General features: G+C 45.2%; 1 protein-coding gene across 1 annotated transcript in view; it reads left to right on the top strand.

The window, feature by feature from the left end:
• Nucleotides 1-21,038, top strand: part of Fstl5 (follistatin like 5) — a gene marked incomplete at its 5' end in the record, with an annotated part of 578,391 nt that overhangs the window by 514,284 nt on the left and 43,069 nt on the right. Inside the window, 2 exons of the mRNA XM_023705749.1 lie at nucleotides 5,587-5,694; nucleotides 9,820-9,944. Coding sequence (XP_023561517.1) covers nucleotides 5,587-5,694; nucleotides 9,820-9,944 — 233 coding nt within the window. The remainder of the gene's footprint in view (nucleotides 1-5,586; nucleotides 5,695-9,819; nucleotides 9,945-21,038) is intronic.

Raw genomic sequence — 21,038 nt, 5'->3', positions numbered from 1 at the left:
TGTTTTCTGCACTTCTTTCAGGGAATATTGATGAGTTTGTGTAATACTATGTACGGGGGGATTATGAGGAAGTTCATGTTTACAGATCACCAGAGATGAAAAGAAATAAGTGAATAAATCCTCAGAGTATATGTGAACTATGTCCTAAAAAATGTTTTAAATTGTTAGCGATAAATGCTTTAATTATAATCTTTATAACAACTTTACAAGTAAAGTCTAACTTTAATATTAGATGGTAGTATTTTAACCCACTTTTATAAACAGGGTAGAGTGTTATTTTATCATGATGATATAACACTAAAAATAATACAATGTGGGAAATCAAGAAGTTTGACTTCTAGACCCCGAATATATGGAGTAACATTATTAAGAACAAGAATAAACACTATTCAGCTTTCTTCACAAAATACCCAGTTGTTCAACGGAATCTGATTGGTGGATAATCATGTAATTATCCAAGTCTCACCAGCCCAAGTGAAGGACTGGTGTGCACATAATTTAGGATGTTTATATTCTGGAAAGAAATTCATAATCTGAAGTGTCAGAAATTTCATTTAATTAAAATGTGATAGAATTACCGAGTAGATCAACGCTGAGCCCCTCAGACTCTAACTACAAGTAAGTCTTATTCCCACTGGCTGCTCAAGGCAGAAATGGAAGATAATTTCTTTGGCCAAATTGATATTGACAGTGAAATGTAAGGTATACCAAGCCACCAGCGAAAACTCAATATAGGCTGAGTCCGACGTGAAAAAGCCCAGCGCAGGCGCGCCTTTGCCGAGCATTCCTTCCCATGTGCTCTTCAGTAAACCGCAGCTGACTGCAGGCTGTGCGGGGTCCCCGAGCCGAGCGTGCGCACGCGCAGGGAGCCGCCGCGTGGCGAGCGCGGCGCGGGAAGCTGAGCGCGGGTGCTCTCCTCTCCAGCTGAGAGAGGAATCACGCTGCATGTGATGAGCAATTAATGCACGGGCCAGTATTGAGCCACTGGGGTAATCCACGTGGGTAATTGTCCCAGGGGATGCAGTAGCCTGAGTTTTGGCTGAAAACCACGAACTTTACAGGGCACATTGGTCAACTTCGATGGCCTCTTCTTTTGTTCTCTTTAATTTGTAAAAAGAATGACAGAGCTTGTGTCGATAAGAGGACTGCCACAATGGTGAGAGTTTTAAAATTTGTGTTCATGCGATACGTAAAAATGTAGCCTGGCCAGGTCATCGTTTTTGTTGACTAGAACAGCAATGGTCTTAGCAGCAATGCACTTCGGGGTGCTGTAGAATTCCTCGGTTAACCTTTCCCAGTTAGGTAGACTTAGAGGTGTGCCCACTGAAAGTGACTTCGACTTACGTAGCGGTATTCCATGCGCACGGGTTAAGCCTTCACCTGAGCAAAGGCAGCGCGGGCCCTCTGGAACCTCGAGTCCGCGGAACAGACAGGCAAGAGAGACGAGCCTGCAGAGGACTGCTCTGGGAAACAGGCAGGCTCCGGGAAGCAGGCAGGCGCCAGCGGAGGCCCCGAGGGCCAGAGCCGGTGCCGCCGGGTCCGCACCCCGGCAGCCCGGCCAGGGTGTCCAGCAGGCGGGAAGGCTGGCAGCAGCCGGGATGCCCTCAGGCAGAAGAAATGAAGACAACGGAGCCAGGAAAGAGGGAACGCAGGCAGGGAGGGAGAGAGCGGAGGGCCGGAGGACGGAAGCGTACAAATACCGTTTTCTGTTTTGCACAAAGCAAACGGCCAATTTTAGAATATACTTGCATATATTGTAAGGTGTCATTTATTCCTTCCAAAAGCTGATGGTATAAGTAGTAAAATATCTACCTTTTTACTTTTTACTAAAAATTAGGTTATGGAGAGATTACATAAGTGCTTATACAGGAATATTTCGATCATACTCTTTGCAGAAAACCCTGTAAAATGTGTACCTTACACTCAAAAATTTGCCAGCAGATGTTCTTCCTAAGAATTATTTTTTTCTAAATAAATTCTGTCACATTATTTTTCATCTCTTTGATCTACATATCTTTTATGTTCTGTTAAACTTTTATAACCAAACATCAAAATACTGTACAGTAACTGAACTTAATACTGAACTTTTGAAGTGCTAAAGCACAAAGCACTTAATGCGTTTATAGATCCTTGCACATTTTTCCCATTTTGAAGTTTTTTGAACCTTGATTGATAGCTCCCTCCTCCAAATACATATACTTTATCTTAATACACGGGAATGCAGTTGGTCACGGGCTGCCTCCTGGCGCCTCCTGTGAAATATTCGCATAGTTAACTTTAAAGAATGAACTGCCTTCGCACTGACAGCACGGCACCGCGCCTGAGCTGAGCCCTTCTGCCTCTGCCCTTCAGCCTAGCTGTGTTCCTTCCTCAGAGCTCTCGCAGTGTCCGCTCCCTGTTTCGCTGTAGGGTGCTTCTCATGACATTCTAGTGCTTCTTTCGCCGTCTGTTCTATGTTTTCTGTAAGGAAAGAGGCTTTCTTTGTTTGCTTTCTCTCTTAGGCGTTCCCTTGCTAAAGAAAGGTATTGCGGCTCTGACTCTTTAAATGTAATGCTAGGGTACATGCCAGTGGTCATTAAAATGGTTATAGCTATGAAAATGACTCTGGTTCAATTAGTTTTTCTTTCTTTTCCTCTCTAGTTCTGGAGAGGGAACCCACAAAGGCACACCCGGCAGCGCTCCTGCGTGGAGCCACGCCCAGCCCTTCCGCTAATCACGGTAGAGACTCTGCGTCCTCTCAGTAGTGCTCGAGGGTCCCTCGGCACGAGCCGTGCCTGCGTATGGCCACGTCACACTAGGTTCCCCTCACCTACTGCCTCAGCAACTTTTTGGAGCAGATATTTTTAGTTTCTATTTAAATGTCGAGTACATTGAGCCCACAACTGTTAACTCCCTAAGGTACTTTGCTACTTTCAGCGGCAGAACGGCTGCTCTTGGCAGGACCCCTCCTGCCTTTGGGTCCCTGGCTAGCGCAGCACCGCTTCTGAAGGCAAAGCTGTAGCGCTGAACTCCTGCAGGTTTCCTTCCATCCGCCGCCCACAAGAGCAGAGCCACAGTGCATTCTTAGAGGAGTGTGGCACACGTGGGAGGGCAGTTAGCTCAGGTGTCAGGAACGGAGCTGTCTGTCACGGGGAGCCTCTTGGAAGTCCAGCAGTCCCAGTTATGGGTGGATGACCGAGGCAGGACAGCCTGGGCTCTCTTACCATACATGTGATGTGCTGCATCGCGTAAGATAATAGTTACAGAAGTCCAGGTGAACTGCCACACTGGAAGTTCTTATTCCAGTGGTTCTTTCTGTTATTTATAGAACTTTGCTCATTTTATTATTATGTTCTTGCAATTGAGTGCCAATGAGGCTTGTCAGTGTTTCATTTCTTTATATAGAACTGTTCTATTTTCAGCATTTCCAGAACTCAATGATAACTGCATTTTAAGCTGCATGCAAAATATGCTAATAATTACACATACTTTGTCATTAGTGCAGCGACTGATGATAGGTAATACGCATTGAAATTATTGATCAGCCCACAACAAAATTTGTGAATTGTCTGCATTCATTCAAACACCATTAGCAAAAATATCAGACAATTTCTTATATAGGAAGCCTACTGAATGACCTTAATAACACTAAGTCTAGCTTCAAGCGACAATTCAGGCTTTTTACTGAGAATTTGGTCTCCATTTCTTCCCTCTGTACCCTTTAGCTGTTGGTTTTGTTAAGATGACCCTGTTGTAGCCTCACCATGGCCTTTGAAGTGGGTGTGGAGTGTCCTGGCATTCAGGCTTCCAAGCAGGAAGAAAGGAAAATGTGCCTGGCAGGGCCCCTTGTGTCACTGCCTAGGCAAACAGTGGCATTTTCAGCCTCAGAAAGCTTGGGACAGGTTAACCTGACAGTGCAGATTCTGCAGTAAGTCACCTCACTACTCCTGCCTCTGGGACCACTGGAAAGCCTCCTGCCCATCAGAGGGGAGGACTGGACACTGCTTTCACCGGGTGCATGCCAGGCAGGACCTGCCCTACCCATCTCCAGACTGCGTTTTGGTTCTGCCATGCATGAGGAAAGAGATAAAGGCACAGCTGCAAAAAGGTTTAAATAAGTCTTTTCAGAATTGCATTGATTACTTCAGTAACCCACGAATACTGAGCATTTTAAATAGGTAGAATGCATAGGAAAGTTTTAGAATACATATGAGAGTAAGTCTAAACTTCCAACAATTAAATTAAGATAGGAATTTTCATTCATCCAATTGCAGAGGTAGTTTACCTTTAGTAATCCAATGAGAATGGTGTTTCATTAAAAATTAGGACTTGGAAAATTCTGTGATGATAGAGAATTTAAAATACCTTGTTATTGCATAAAGCCTACTTTATTGAATACATATATTTTATGTTACAAACTTAGAAAATATACAGGTAAACACTACAGGAAATAACTTTTTAAAAATATTAACTTACATTATAAATAGCTTAACATTAAGGTGGTTAAAATAATTTGTGGGCAACAAATCCTTCTGGGAAGTTGTTTTAGCTAACACCTTAAAAATACTTCCAGGTAAAAGCTCATTCACTGTAACAAGTGTGGCACGCCAAACACTTGACTTTTATTCATACCTGCTTTCAGTACATACTGATTGCATTCACTGTGGAGAATTAGTACATCCACAGAGCACATTTCAATTATATACACAAATTGAAAAGCACACTAATTGGCCAAGGAACATAGGAAACATGTGAGACAGCTGCGCCAAGTCCAGGCACACATTTAGCTGCGCCGTTCACTCTGAATTACAATCTCTTTTCCTACTGCAGTCTGTCGTACTCCATTGTGTGTGTGTGTGTGTGTGTGTGTGTGTGCGCGCGCGTGCGCTTGTACATAGTTCATCACAGAAGAGACACTACTTGATAGTTAAGCTCTGCGTCTGGTTTACTTCACTTAGTGTTTTGGTGTCCAGGTGCACCCATTTTCCTACAGTGCTAAAGTTCATCTTTATTACTGCACAGTAGTACTCCACTGTGTTATTTATAGCACATGGAAATCACCATGGAGTTGCCTCAAAAACCTAAAACCAGAAATTCCATTTGAGCCAGCTGCTCCCTTTTGGTCTTCCCCGGCGAGCTCAAGACAGTATGCTACAGCGATGCATGTGCACCCACACATACACACGGAAACAGCCTAGGTGTCATCAACAGATGACGGGTGTTTAAGCAAAGAAACATTTTCAACAGCTGCCTTTTCCTTCTGTCATTCTGGATTTCTTACTTTGGAAATTATATTAGGGGAGCAGTTACCACATTACAGCCTCTCATGAAACCACAGCACTGTCACCCATGGTGGGAGCCTGGCGCTAGAAATGGTCTCACCAGCTTGCACAGCACGTAAGCCAACATAAGACCATGCACAGACAGATGTGCAGGAAGGGACCTGGGTTGGCGTGTGGGTGACACTTCCAAGTTGGTCAATTAGGGACTTAGAAAGTGAAACAATTGGCAGAATACGTTTTAATGTGACATTTAATTCCTGAATTGCTCCATAACATGGGACCTTCTTTAACCTGAAGCCTCTCTTTTCCCTGTCTCTCCTCATAGGCAGTGAGCACGGACCCGGTCCCTGTCAAACTGCACTATGACAAATCCCACGACCAGGTCTGGGTGCTAAGCTGGGGCAGCATGGAGAAGACGTCCCCGACCTTGCAGGTAAGGGCTGACAGGGCCCGGGAGGAAAGTCTCTTCAGAGGGCCCCTGGGCAGTTGTCACCATTCAGTGCCTAGGTTTGTCCTCCTGCTACATGGAACATTGTTGATACTCAGAAATGTTGGGTGGTGAAAGGACATAATGAGATTCAATAAAGGCTATAATTATATGCAAAATCAGCACTGGTGGGACAGCCACAGCATGCAGGTGTGGCGGTCCTCCTTACATACAGCAGGTACAAGAAGGCAGCTGCAGCCTGTCCAAGTTACAAAGTGACCACTCTGTTGCTGCCTACCCTGACTCAGTTCCCACAAGGGTGCTACCAGTACCCCAAGTCCATGCTTCTGCTGGGGACCACAGGCAAGACCTGACTGGGAGCCCTACTGCCTGCTTCCTTTCACCCAGCTGCTCTGAAGAATCCTGGAAAACCCTAAAACTAGAAAAATGGATTTATTCTGAGCTGAGCCAAATCAAGAGGGCAGCCTGTGCATTCCAACACAGAGCACAAGAGACACCTGCCTTTGTCTCTGTTTAGGATGGAGCAAGAAACAGGCTCTCATGGGTTTGCCACGCCTAGTCACCAACACTCGCAGCAAATGTCCAGGCACCCTGGAACCCAGCCCAGGTGGCGGTTTCCACTCCCAGCACTAGGCAGGGAGAAGCAAGTGCATTTTTAAAAATCCCGTATTTTTAAAGCTCCCGTGCACCTTTCTGCTCCCACCTCTCAACACTGCCGCCTGGAGCAGGCTTCAAGCTCTTGGACTTGGGAGGCACATGCCCCCTAGCCAGCCTCCCCAGAAAGGTCCAGAAGTGCAGAGACCGGAGAATCAGCCCGCTCCCAGCTCTGCAGACACAGAGCAGCTTGCAAACTCTGCTTTAATCTAGAAATACTCCATGATACCCCGAGACCTGCTTTGAAGTTGTTTACACGAGAACTTCACAGACACAGGAAAAATACATTTTAATGATACCTTTTGTCAGTCTTCAGGATTGTAAGCTACAGGGAGAAATAGAAAGGGATTTAGAAGAAACATTTAACCCTAGAAAGATGGTTCATATGATTTCTCGGGCTCCCTATGGTCATTCCACTTCTCCACGCAGGGCCTTACCTTGGCCACCTTCCGACAAGGGCTGCAGAGTGCAGCTTCCTATTCCTGTTCTGTTGTCCCTAACGATGTTTTGTTTCTGAGGTATTTTCAGTGTTACAATATTTAATTGAAAAAATGACAGGTCTATTGAAATATTTTAATTAGATATGATAATCATGGCTCATTTTATATTTAATAGAAATAAGTGAGTTGTGAAATATAATATTTCAGTTATTTATTTTGTCAATTGGACCACAACAAAATTTGATGTCTCAAATTAAATTTACAAGTGACTCATCCCTCGCAGCTCTGAGGTGCAGCCCCCAGTGTCCAGGAGCGGCCCGAGTCTCCATCCCCGGGGGCCACTCAACGCTGCCCCAGGAGGGCTCTGCCCTGGGAGATCCTGGCTCACTGGGGCCGCCTGCCTCCTCTTGCTGGCATCTTCTCGGCCCAGTCTCAGGTTAGAGGAGCAGGAGCTACAGGCACAGGCAGTCACTTCTGCCACATCCTCCTGACCAAACTCGGCTCCACCAGCACCTGGCCCATGGGTTGGCTGACAGAGCCGCGTCTGAGGGGAGAAGCATCTCGCTCTGGTGGGGATTGTTAGGACAGCCTACCGCTAGAATGATGGGGTCCCCTGACACTTCCTCTCGGGTGCAACCTTGACAAGGCAAGACACATCAGTAGAGATAGTCATGAAGACAATTATTGATATAAATTATTTTAATACTACTTCCTCTACCTTAAGAAAAGCTTCGTAAAGCTTAAAACACTTGTACAAATAATTTTCCCTTGTTTTGAAAAAGAAATCAAGAGCACAAACACATGCACTGTGTTCCTTAAAATCAATCCCTCCGTCTTTTCTGACCCCAGGTGCTTGGATAGTTTAACAGTTTTCTAAATGTTGCAGTGTTTTCACACAACTGTTTGGATAATCTCCTTGAATATTGTACAAGAAGGAGCCACAGAGAGGTCTGCCTTATTCCCCCCGCCCAGTGCAGGCATGCAGAGTAGGTTCTTGTTTCTGAATGCCTGAAGAAGTACGCAAATGGAACGGAGCAAAGTCTTAAAATGTTTACTGAGTGGGAGTGGAGGTAGCTATTCCACCTGGAGAGGTAAACGCAGTGTAGAGCCCGAGAGTTATCAGAGGAGCCAGGAGTTATTTAAGTCAGCGTGACAGTTGGAGAGAAGGACGCAGAAGGTCTCGGGGTCCCAGAACAGGCTCTTTCCGACTTCTGCAGGAGCCAGCATGTGACCCTAGCTCCTCCTTGGCCGCCAGAGCTGCCGCGACAGGGCTGCAGGGAGGACGCGCGGAGCACGCTCCATGCACGCGCGCAGGAGCCGCGGGGCGGCGGGGCCTCCTGCGAGCGCAGGGCCAGGCGGTGCGCAGGCCTAAGTCCTTGGCTCGCCACTGGTTGTTCGCTGCGCTGTGTTCGGAGCTCCCAGGTTCTGCAGAAATGTCAAGATATTCATGGCAATTGTCTCTCACCGGGATTATTAGGAAACAGCCACAAAGAAAATGGAATTAAGACATTTGAAAAGGGAAAAAATGCTCTCAAGAAATTCAATTCATACGACTTCCTCTTGGTTTAGAGCTCTCGTGCCGGATAATTGGGAGATAAATTGGTAATGGGCGCGACGCCTAAGAAGTGGGTATTTCCTCGGCCCTCACTCAGCATCTTTCATAATCCACCAACCCGAGGAAAGCTGTCTCAAGGACAGGAAAGCCCTATTTCTATTACGTGGCTTTATTTTGCTTGCAGTTTAAACCATGTATCTTTGACGATTTTGAATACAAAGTACACATTTTCTGTGATATATTATTGATAAAAATTAACACTGTCACAATTTTAGGTGTGTATGGCAATGACTTTCCGATTAGTCTTCCTAGGTAAATTCTCAAAGATTTATCATAGCTATGTTTTTTCTTTCTAAATGACACCTCTCTTCTGAAAATGTAAGAATTACCACTCTAAAAAGACATGAGTGTGTAGGCATTGTGTAATCGGTCCAGAATGTCTCTATAAATGCGCAGATTTTAGAGAAGATGGTCCCCGAGGGTCATGAGTGCAGCCCTTTCACGTGGCCAGCGCTGAGGGAGCAGGTCTTGGGGGGCAGGCCGTGGAGCGCGCGTGGAGACTGGCCCACGCGGGGCTGTGCGCGCCGGTGGCCTGCTCGCTGCGCGGTGGGAGGTCCAGAGCCTCAGGAGAGCCTGCTGCAGAACCACACGCCGCTCATTTCTGCCATGACAGAGGAAAAGCTAGAAGTCTGAGAAATGCATTATGTAATTTAGACAGTAGGCCGAGAGTTGGTGAGCAGCGCGTCCAATTTGTAGGAAGGATTTGAAAGCGAAATGTAGGCAGGAGAGAAGAAGGATCTTTCTTGTTATTTATGTGTTGATCTTGGAGCTGGGGATGGAACGCAGAGCCTTGCCGCGCAGGAACGCGCTCCCACCACGCGATACGCCGGCCCAGGGAGCGCGGTAGGCGAAGGCAGCGCAGCAGAGGCGGTTCTTGCCGCGCAGCACCGCAGGGCGCACCTGCAAGCAGCAGCTCAGGCCGAGGCAGGTCACCAGCTTGCTCTCTGCCGCCAGGGACTGAATAAAGGGTCGTCATTTTGCCAAAGGCAAATATTTTTAACTTCCTTAATCTTTGGATTAAAATTTTCTTCAACTGATTATTTTCAATTTATTTTAAAATATGGCTTTATATCCCAAGATTTTAAAGGCTTCCGTGTCTGCCTTTGGGGTTTCCGTGCTTGCGTCTCCAGCTCTGCGCCAACGCCGCCCGCCTGCCTCCCGCCCCGGGGTCCGGCTCTCATTTTCTCATTCAGCATTACAGCAAGGTTAACATTCTCATAATTTGGGACTTTTATAGAAAAACGCTTTCTACTCGGAAAATAGACAAAGCAGACAAATTTCCACTTGATTAATGATACAGTAATTTTGCAGAGGGCTCAAAGAGTCTATGCAAATGACAGAAAAGTTAATTTTTCTCTAAGTAAATTGGAAGCGGCCCAGGTAACCACTGTGCTTCTCCAGGTGGTGACCCTGGCCAGCGGGAACGGCCCCCACCACACGGTGCACACGCAGCCTGTGGGCCGGCACCTGGACAGGGTGGACGACTTCTTCATCCCCAGCACCACCCTGCTCATCAACCACGTGAGGTAAGCGTCAGCACTGGCTTTGGTGAGAGCCCATGATGTCATCAGGTCTGTCTGTAAGAACGCGAATGATTGCTCTTGATTTGGCTTTTTTTTTTTTTTTTTGTACCAGGGATTGAACTCAGGACCCTGTGCCTGCCAGGCAGGCACTTATTCTCCTGAGCTATCTCCCCAGCCTCTCGATTTGGCTTTGTTTCTACTCTGAATGCATTTACATATGTCAATATTAGTGATGAATTTCCCACTATATGTTTCTTTTCATGTCTAAGAAATAAGTGAATTTATCATGCAAGCAGTTGGGCTTTGTTGCCTATATCAATTTAACTGTTAATATGTTTTCCAACTTGTCCCTGGGATTCTTCTTCTGACTCACCTGCAGAGTGCTGGCATTTCTCGGGAAGAACAACAATTTCAGTGATAGACTAGAGCGCGTGTCCCTTTGCAGCTGACGTGATGAATGAGTCCAGTCTCAGAAATCTGTCTGGTGCTACTTTGTAACACCCTACTGTCAGGTTTTCCTTATCTTGGAGTCAATATAAAACTGTGCTAGGAAGTAGTTTAAGTGGATGTGAAGCCTGTGAGGGCCGCTCCTCCCTTGCTCAGGCATGTTGTCATTTTCTGTCCCTCCAGCTGTTGCCACAGTGGAAGCGCGATGTTAGCATCTGGGGATGCGGCTCAGAGGCTTCCGCCAGTCTAAGGGCAGATGGGCATGCGCGGGCTCCTTGAGCGAGCACAGCGCGCTGGTGTGCTGTCCACACCCGGCGTCGCTTTTGACTCTAAGAGTTACAGGGTCGCTGGAGTTAAGACTGGTAGTTATTAGAAAACATCCAAATAATATACACAGATAAAAGGCACAATGTTGTTTTAATTATTTCTATGAATTATGAAAAAGCCTGCAGCGTGTGTCTGAGAATCCTTTTCAAAAATCCTTGTTTCTTTCAGTAGGTGCAGTGAAATGCATGGGTGTCTTGTCTGTACTTCGATTTAAGTGTGAAAGAATGAAAAATTAATTGATTGCTCTCTGACCTGTACATACAATTCCATTTCTGTTAGCATGACTGATCATCAAATTTCCTACTGCAGCTCAAAGTAATCATCTCTATTTCTTCACTGCTTAGTAAGAGTAAAAATTGACTGCATTTCCAAAAACAAATAGTCGACTGTGTGAACTGTCTGTGACAGTTGCGATCCGTTGTACATCAGAAGCACCTGAGCAATACACAGGGCATTTCTCCGTCCGATTTTATGAAATCCATTCCGAAGGGATTTGGCCTGTGGGTAAATACATGTTGCTGTTGAATTTGTCTGAATGTGTTCTTCCAAAACTGACGCCACTTCCTGAGTGTCGCCTTGCCAGGAGGGGCCGACACAGAAGTTTTCAACCATGATTTAGTCCCAGACCTCTTCTTTCGTGAAGAAGGAAAAGTGGGTGCGATCACCCGGGGTGAGAAGGACATAGTATGCTCCTATCTCTTGAGATACCACTACTTGCCAAGGTTTTGAAAGGGCCGGACTAAATGCCGAGCAAAAGTTCATTGTCAGAGCCTTCATAATTAGCTCTGTGGAGTGGGCTTCCAACATACTAAGGTGTGAGCTGCTTAATTTTTCCTACTCCCTGAAATATAAACTTGAAAGTGGGCTAATAAAACAGAGGTGCTTTTTTGCTATTTACTAAAAATGGTAATCATGTAGCAATTTTATGTCTTGTGTTTTTAAATGAAAATAAAATTATCATAACAGGATCATATCTTATGATAATTTATACAGAATCAGTTCCACTGAGTATTTAATAATAATTATATTTTACTTTAATGATTCATTCTACTTCTCACTAATAACTAAACATTCGTTATCAGACTTAGTAGTTTGTTAGTGGAGGATTTTTTAATATTTTATTATTTTTTATGTAGTTGATACAAGCTCTCACTGTGCAGCTTGGGCGCATAGTGATCCTCCTGTTTTCAGCCCCATCAGCGCTGGGATTACAGGCAGACGCCACCATGCCCGGACGCGGTAGCCATCTCAGAGCACCTGGGGGCAGGGCCAGGGCACCATGTGGTATCAGAGATCAAACCCTGGTCCTTGAGCTTGCCAAAGCAGGTACTTAACCTGCTGAGTTATATTAACAACCCTAGGATTTTCTTTAGAAACCTGAATCTTCACAAATGTTAAGAAATTGTTAAATATGGTTTTAGGGTTGAAAACATTATATAGTGGAAAAGGGGTGTATCTTACAGTGACATGAAAATTACAAATTGATATATGAAGAATCTCACTTCACATTTCTATCATTTATATACAGACTATAGTAAAACTGAGGCAGTTAAAATTAAAGATGTGTTTGATTCTTATAAGAATCAATTGTGTTTAACATAATAAATATTGCAGTGAAAATTAATTCTTTTTAGCTCAAGTTTACTCTACAAATATCAGTGTTCAGAAAGAATGAAAGGGCCAGCAAGATAGCTCGGCAGACTAAGAGTCTGCTTAGGCAAACTCAGGTCCAGGGTTCGATCCCTGGCACTACATGCCACTCGGGGCCCGCCCCATATGGCTGAGCATGTCCAGCCGTGCTGGTGCACACATGTAATCCCAGTGCTGGTGGGGCTGAAAACAGGAGGATCACTATGAGTCCAAGTTGCATAGTGAGACTCTGCACAAAACAGAGAGAGAGAAAGAGAGAGAGAGAGAGAGAGAGAGAGAGAGAGAGAGAGAGAGAGACAGACGGAAGGAAGGAAGGAAGGAAGGAAGGAAGGAAGGAAAGAAAGAAAGAAAGAAAGAAAGAAAGAAAGAAAGAAAGAAAGAAAGGAAGGAAGGAAGAAAGAAAGAGTGGGTGAGCTGCATCACAGAGGATGGGCTTTCCTGGGGCTAACACCTGAGAGAGGCATGTGGCACTGCACCAGGCTGCCTCGCCCCTTGCAGGCCTTGTGGATGATGCCCAGTTCAGCCAGGCCGACTACCGGATGTGGTGGCCACACACGTTCATCCACGAAGGTGACTGCTGCACAGGTGTCTGCAAGTCCTGACTGCCCAGGGGCTGGAAGTTCTCATCCCCTTGGTTTTGGCTTGACTGCAGCCATAATCTTGGCGCTTGAGCTAGTTGGGACCTGCTTTGGACGGCAGGGGTCTAATTCCTTCAATAAAGAAAATTGCCTTATTATTCTACCTATAATTTATACCCAAAGAAGTTGTTGTACAGCCCTATTCCCAAATTAAAATGAAACAATTTCATTGCCTGTAAGCACGTGTTTGGGTCCGGCGCTGCCCCTCAATGTTGTGACACGGCTCCCGCATGGGAGATTAAGTGTGGCTTGTGAGCAGTCCTTGGAAATTACCCAAGAAGTTCGAAGGTAATTAAGTTTATTACTTTTTGGAAACATTCTTACAATGCTTGTTTTCGACTTCAAAGCAACAAACTTTCATACACCATAGAGATTTACATAATTGACTGCGCATTCTCAACATTACAGAGAGGAAAGTCTGAAGTCGAGGTCGAGTTGTGGAGCGCGCAAACGGTGCAGCTTGCTCTGCAGGTGCTGCCAGGATGTGCATAAGTGAAGCAGGAAGCAGCGGGCTTGGCAGTGATGCCGCGTTGCCAGGTTTTCTTTTAATGCCTGCCCCAAGGCTAGTGGGGTAAAAACCCTGACAAAATGGGAGGAAAATGGAGAAGTTGAAGGTTTCAAGGAATGAGCATGCAATGTTTTCATAGCAACTCCCTTAAAAAGTGTTAGCTAGGGGCTGGGGATTGGCTCAGCGGTAGAATGCTTGCCTCGCAAGCTGGAAGCCCTGGGTTTGATCCTCAGCATCAAAATCAAAAACAAACAAACAAAAAGCCTTAGCTAATTCTTCCTGAGAATGGTATCTTTTTTGGTAAAGAGCGTGAGCTAGGAGATTAGGCTGTGGGAAAGCTGGCCGCAGCGAAGTGGGCAATACCGTCCATCTGTCCATGGGGCGGGCCTGTGCAGAGCTGTTCCCAACGCCTGCAGGCTGCCCCGGAGCTTGGCAGGCTTTCAGCAGGGCGCCTGGGGCGGGAGCCAGACCTGGTTAGGACCCAGACATGGACAGCTTGCAGTCCAGGGGTGTCCCACGCGCTTGCATCCTGCCTTTCCACTTTTCTCCTCCGCCCAAACTCACTCTGCAGGGCCAGTATCGTCCTCACCGCTCACTCTTGCTCTTTCCAATAAACATCGCCACAGCTTTTTGCTTGTTTATTGCTCAGTTCTCTGTTTGAGAGAATAATCTAACTCCAGAAGGACAGGTGAACGACTCCCTGCCCGTTCGCACCCTTCTGGTGCCGCCCTGGAGAGCAGCATCCGAGGCCCAAGCGCACGGGTGAGGCACCTGCGGGGCCCCGGGGAGCAGAGCAGGCGTGTGCGTGCTGCGACTGCAGGCGCGGGGACCCTCGGACGCCGGGGTGGGCTCCCCCAGCTTCGGACTCGTCCAGGCACGGACCGCTCTGAGGAGCGTAGCGGAGATGCTTTCACCAGGGGCGAGGGGACAGCTGGTGCTTGGGGGAGCGCGTTGCCAGTGGAAGTTCTTCAGGTCTGCTGAGGTAATGCCTTTGATACTAGCGAGCAAGTGTCATTAGGCGAAAAAGTGCTTAAAGCTCATCCTTTGTATCCCTGCAGGCCGTACCTTTTTCTCTCTTCTCCTGTCTGTCCACCTTAAAGTTCACATAGAAATAAAGGGAACCTGCCCTGGCTGAAGCAAGTGTCAGCCGGTTCTGCGGGACCTCACAGTAAGCACAGGCCCCGAGGACCTTGCAGTCAGGCTTTGCTGCTGAGGCACAGTCCCCGAGTGCCAATGCGGCGTAAAAACTAGGATGCTGTTCCTGGAGATGCCTAGAAGGCTTTCCAAAGCTCAAAATGATGTCCCAGTCCACCTTGGTCATGTTTCCAGGAATTTCAAGACATTTATCCAGCTCTTTGGATTATATTTGTATAGAAATCAATCTTTAAAATGTACCTAATTCTTGAGAAAAAAGCGGAACAGCTAAAAATTGATATCTTTACAACTGTCACTTTTCATGAGACGTGTATGCAGTGTTTTAATTAAAGAATGTAATTGTGTATGTGTGTGTGTGTGCGTGCGTGCGTGCACACACACACGCGCACCTAGTGCATAGCATGGTTATTTCTTTTGGCCAGTGACTCTGTGACAGAAACAGAGTGAAGAGGTATCTTTAATCTCAGTGGCCAGGAAATCTTGAAACAACACCCATGGAAACAACTCCTCAACATGCCTGTGGCCATACTTCTCTAGAAGGGGTTGCCAACCAAAGCAAGGATCAAACGCTCAGCTGGTCTTCAGAAACGCTTCTGCGTACCATGACCCCAGCACACTGTCCAAAGCCAAGTCTGGCTTCACTGAGAGGTTCAGCGAGGCTGCTGCTTGCTTTCTGTGAGCTGCAAAGACCAGGGTTGGTGCAAAGCACACCCTGCTGTGTGCAAGAGCCAGGAGTGCCCAGTGGAGCGCCTGCTGGACACCCCCAAGGACCCATCTGCTCCAGCTGAGCGCAGTCCCAGCCCAGTGCAAGGCGACCACTCCCTGCCATCTGAAAGAGGAGCGCAGTCCACTCTGTGGGGTGCACAGGCTCACGGCCCTCCCTCTGCTATAACCTACAGCAAGGAAATGCCTAAGAAGGGATGGGGCTTGATGTATGTTTCCTTAAAACTCTTTCAAGGGAAAAATAAACACTGTGAAAGTGAAAGTTAATGTATATCATACTCCCTGATATTTCATCAAATCTGTTAAAGCAAAAGATATATATATATATATATATAGCCATATATCAAAACAACTCTACTCTTGTGACTTGATTCATGGATAGACCAAGTGTATAGAGATACAATGTTAACACTAGAATTTACCACCATAAGGGATCGGCACAATAGCTTTAGAGGACTAAGCGCCTGCTTAGGTAAGCACAAGGGCCGCGGTTCGATCCCTGGCATCCCATGCTGTGCTACCTCCCCACTGCCCTGGGTGTGCTTAGCTAGCCAGACTGGGCATTGTGGTTCACACCTGTAATCCCAGCAGTGGAGAGGCTGAAAACAGGAGGATCACTGAGTCTGAGCTGTGTAGTGAGAATCTGTACCAAATATGGAAAAAAATAGCACTTATAATACTAAATAATAACAATTTAACAATAATAGCACTATATACTGAAACCCTACCATATTAGAAATTGAAAATATCAATGATACTTTAAGGAAAGAATAATCTCAGGGTGTTACATAACAAAGTTGTTTCAAAAATCTTTTTAGATGGAAATCTAAGCTGGTTCTTTCTTCCTTACATGCTAATTAAACTCACAAAAAGGAAGAAGTAACAATTTAAATACTCCAGCAACCAAAACCTTTTCTATATACTTTTTCAAGTAGTGACTATTTGAACCATCTATAAGTTCTGAGCTGATAACAGCCCTCTTCCCAGTTGCTGGTAACTTCCTTGGTCTTTACCTGTCCAGAGGAGAATAGAGTTTAGACTGGCAGAGCTGTTATCTTGCGGGATGCTGAAGTGGCCCAAACACTAGAGCTGCACATACTACCTGAAAGCAGAAGATTCATGAATTGTTTATTAGAAAGCAAAACACACATGGATTTTCATCTGCGTGCACCTACATCTACCACCCTTTGTTAGCAAATCACCTGGTATTCTTACCTGTGTGCAAAGCTTAGATTCATGAAGACTGTGTTCATTTTATTTCTGAAGAAGTGAGATTATACCCTTTGAACTTCGAGCAATGATGCCATTCTTGCGCATCTTCATTATGTTTCCTGGATTTGCTTTTGATTTCATTGGTGCTTTCAACATTCTGCAGCATGTCAACATGGCTCACATGTTGACTAGAAAGTGCAAAAAAACAGAAAGGCGTGGAGTACTTGTAGAAAAATCATGTGCATGCGTGTCCGTCCATTGTTCTCCTTTCTTCCTGCACCAGTGAGCCTGCCTACCTCTTCTCTTCATCCTGCTGTGGATGGACAAAGGGCTGCTCTAGCTCAAACTCTTAGAGTCCCAAGTAGTGACCCAAAAAGATCATCAGGTCTTCTTACATATATTTGGTTATCGGTCATTGCATTTGCCATGAAATATTTTTGTTGTGTGAGGAGCCACGATTGGAAGAGGAATCTCTTAATATTTACATCTCAAAAATTGAGATTTAAATATTTAAAAATGGAAGCACTTCATATCGGTGTTTTCAAGTAGACTCTAAGCTCCGGGATTTAACATAGACTCATTCTACATCCCTTTACACTGACAGAATTAAGAGTGCCAATAACATAATTTAGAAACACTCCACATTGCAGATAAAATCATGACACAGGGCCATAGCTTTGGCAGGACCTGGTATTCCAAGAGATCGCTGTGGGATGCAGAGGCAGTGAGGCTCTGGACACACAGTTTTCTCTTTCTCACATATTGCTAGGGTTTATTCTCAATGGGAAGTCAAATGTATTTTACCCCAAACAAACTATATGGTGGTAGCGATTACTTTGTTTTTATTTAGTAGTGAGAAAATTTCCAGAAAATTGAGGCTTGAAGCACATGGAGAAATACAAGTGTGCCTCAACTTACCATGAGACTTTGTCCAGACAGAACCATGGAAAGTTGAAAGCCATTTTAAATGAAAACACATTTCATGTGCCTAACCCACTTTGGTGCCCATGGGGGTCAGCTCTCCCTCCCAATTGCAGGCTGTGAGGGTTGCTCTGACTGCCTCTGGCCGCTATCACGAGACAGTGTCCAGTGCGGTCACCAGTCAGAGTTCAAAATTTGAAGTAAGATTTCCACTGAATGTGAGTTGGTTTCACACCATCATGAAGCTGCATGCCCAGCAACAGGAGTCAGGAGACATGTGTACATCAGAAATAAGATAGAAATTATTTGCAGCACAAAAAAGGGACAAAACTCTTTGAGGAGTCAAAGAACTTCCCATATGGACTTAGTGTGTACATTGCATGTCATTTCATACATATGCTTGATAGAGTTTAGTATTTTAACTCAAGAATGTAAAGCCTTGACAAGTTCTCCTAAAATTTATGTAAAGAAAACAATCATGCATACTGACTATCTCGGGTACTTTTCCCATGTTGCTAAGACAAAATACCTGACACCCAAAATGAAGGATGGTAAAGCTCATTTGGCTCACAGTGTCTGGGGGCTTCAGTGCATACTCAGCTGGCTCCAAGGTAGGGTGGTACATGGCAGCAAGCAGCAGTTCATGGTGGCGAAAACAGCTACACAGCAAGAGCAGGAAGGGAGGAGCAGCGGCAGCGAGGAGCCCCGCCCCCTTCTTCTGTGGCATCCAGGCTGCGGCCTCAGGGAGGGTGTAGCTCTGCACTCATAATCCCAGCTTGGATCGTGAATTAATCACAAACTCCAGGAGGCCATCCTGTGGCCATGCGAGGCTTTAGGGGGACATCTGAACCCAAACCACAACCCTCAGGTATTTAAGTCCTTTGACCATCAAATGGAAGTATTCCTTTTCTATGGAAGAGTGGGTGTGTGAGATATCTTACTGCAGCATCTTCTTTTATAAACCTACCAGTGTTTCTTAATACAATTTTCATTAAAATGTTAAAACTTTAAATACGGAAGTATATAACATAAAACTTAAGGACTTCTAGTGTGCAGTAGCTCAGCAGAGCAAAACTAAATAAATAAATTTCTTCTGCAGAGCACATGCATAAATTAATGATTTGGGCAATTTTCTGTGAATGTGACTAAGTGTTTATTTTATATATACATCCCCTTTTAGCTTTGCTTGACTGCGAATGCATGGTGAGTCAGATGCCCACTGCGGAGGCTGTGAGGGGTTAGCGCTGCTCCAGAGGTTGGTGCTGATCTTCCAGGGCCCGAAGCGGGAAGCTACTGACTGTGAACCCGACTGCGCTAGAGCTGGCCTCGTTTGATTTAGGTGTTTTCTTTGGGTATAGTCTCACCATAACCATCTATGTAGAAAAAAGAAATGAGTTACTGGGAGTCAATCCGGAGTGTTTACATCAGCTTATGCTTTTCCTTTTCTGCTAAATGTCATTTCATTTCATCAAGTATATTCATTTGCTGACGTTTATTATTTTGCAGTGATTCAATTCTTCCCTTTTTGAAGTGCTTCAGTTTTTGAAAAAGCAACAGGGCAGTAAGTAAAACGTCAGGCTTTAGAATCTCAAGATGTGATTAAAAGAACGAAATACACGAAGGATATTGGAAGCCCTCAAAAGCCACTTAGCGCGGCGTGTTCGCGCCCTGGGATACCACCGCGTACCCCGCTGCCGCGCGGCGAGCACCCCGCCAGGTCCCGGAGGCCTCGAGGACGCTGCGAGTCGGGGTGCGCAGCGCTGCGGGCTGCCGGGCAGGCGCCCCGCGAAGCGAGGTGCTCGGCCGGCGGAGGAGACAGAACGATCGTCTCTCTAAAGCAAATTCTAAACTTAACTGAGTTTGGGCTCAGAGTCTCTTGAGGCGTTACTGAGCTCAGCGCTCTTTCTTCGTTTTTAATTGTGTGGTTTTCCTTTCTGCGGGAGTGCTTGTGGTGGTGAGGGAGGAGTGCATGCTATTTAATTGTTTTTCGTATGCCGAAAACTGACTTTAAGGAAACAAGAAGCAATTGCAGTAATTCATCTTAGTGCTGTGTTGTCAAAGCTAATTGTTCTGCTTAGGTGACTCTGGGGACATAAATACAGCCTTCAGCGTGCCTTCGGACACCATCACAATCGGTACTAAACAGGGTTTGCACGTCCAGTGGAGCTAGGTGCTCGTGCGTGTGCCTGGAGACAGAAAGTAGAAGCATAGGTTTCTTCCCCAGAATAATGCATGTCGAGATCATCAATTCTGAGTGAGGGGAAACTGCCTGTATTTTAGTAAGTTAATATACATTACTGAATTTCTATTGAAAATTTAGTCACATGTATTAATATTAAGCAAACTGATTAATTTAAATTTTTAAGACTTCATTTTAAAAATTTGGTGAGACTCATTTAATTCGTACAGGATAATAATCTGAGAATGGATTGCGGCAGAATCGGTGTGAGGCGCACCTCGCATTGCAAGCTGTGCCAGGCGCCTTCCGGCTGACGCCCTGCACTTGTCTGCCAGCCGCTGCGTGCCGCCTCCCCTCCCCCAGTCGTCCTGCGCACCAGGAGACAGACCAGGAGACAGTGCGCTCGGACCCAGAGAGACGCTGCCGAATGCAGCTGCTCTCGAAGAGGGCAAGGACACTGGAATAGAGCACTTAGACGGCAGAGAGCCAGTTGAAAGCCGCACTGGTGACCAGCTTATTATTTCATGTTTTGGCAGTTTTCAAGACACATCCCAATGTGTCACCACTATCCAATGAGTGTGAAAACAGGCGGGCTTTCATCTAATGATTATGTTTTTATTTCCTGCGTTTGGCCAGTGCCCTCCCAATTCAAGGTTAAGATATAGTTGGGGTTTTTTTCTTTACTTGGTTTTTTACCTCCACTTTCTCTGCAGCTTGAAGTTCTATATTGTTTTCATAGATTTTAAAAAATTCTTGTTAAAACTGATAGTCTTTTGATATTTAAATTGATTATTTCTACCATCTTTTAACCTTTTAAAATGCTGGAAACATTTGTACAACACTTGAGTTTACAGAAGTGGAATAAATTGTATCTATTCTCCTGATTCAAAGTGCCACTATTACAATTTTAAAACCATTTGGAAATGTTTTACTGTTAGTATTTGTGCAGGCAAGACATACATAATAAAGTTCAATTTGTAAATTGATAATGTAAACAAAAGAGATTCACTTTTTAACTACTAAAATTTCAGAGTGATTTCACAAGTTGTATATTGAAATAGGGCAAGAATTTTATCAGGTGATAAATGACAGTGGTAAATTGGACCACGATACAAGCACTTTATTGGAAATCACATAGTGTGCTACTGTTCATTGTGATCTAATACAGACCTTCACCAGAACGTCCTTCTTCTTTATCCCACATATAGTAATCATTTAAATTGCATTTTTGTCCTTTTACTTTAATATAAGGGTAAAATTCTGAGTTTATAAGGTCAAATCAGAGTTTCCCACAGCATTTATATGCTGGTAGTTGTGTTGCTTGGTTGTAATTATTG

This window comes from Octodon degus, unplaced genomic scaffold (assembly GCF_000260255.1).
Source record: "Octodon degus isolate 3935 unplaced genomic scaffold, OctDeg1.0 scaffold00228, whole genome shotgun sequence".
NCBI lineage: Eukaryota > Metazoa > Chordata > Mammalia > Rodentia > Octodontidae > Octodon > Octodon degus.
The sequence above is the reverse complement of the archived record's forward strand: the minus strand, read 5'-3'. Positions and strand labels throughout refer to the sequence as shown.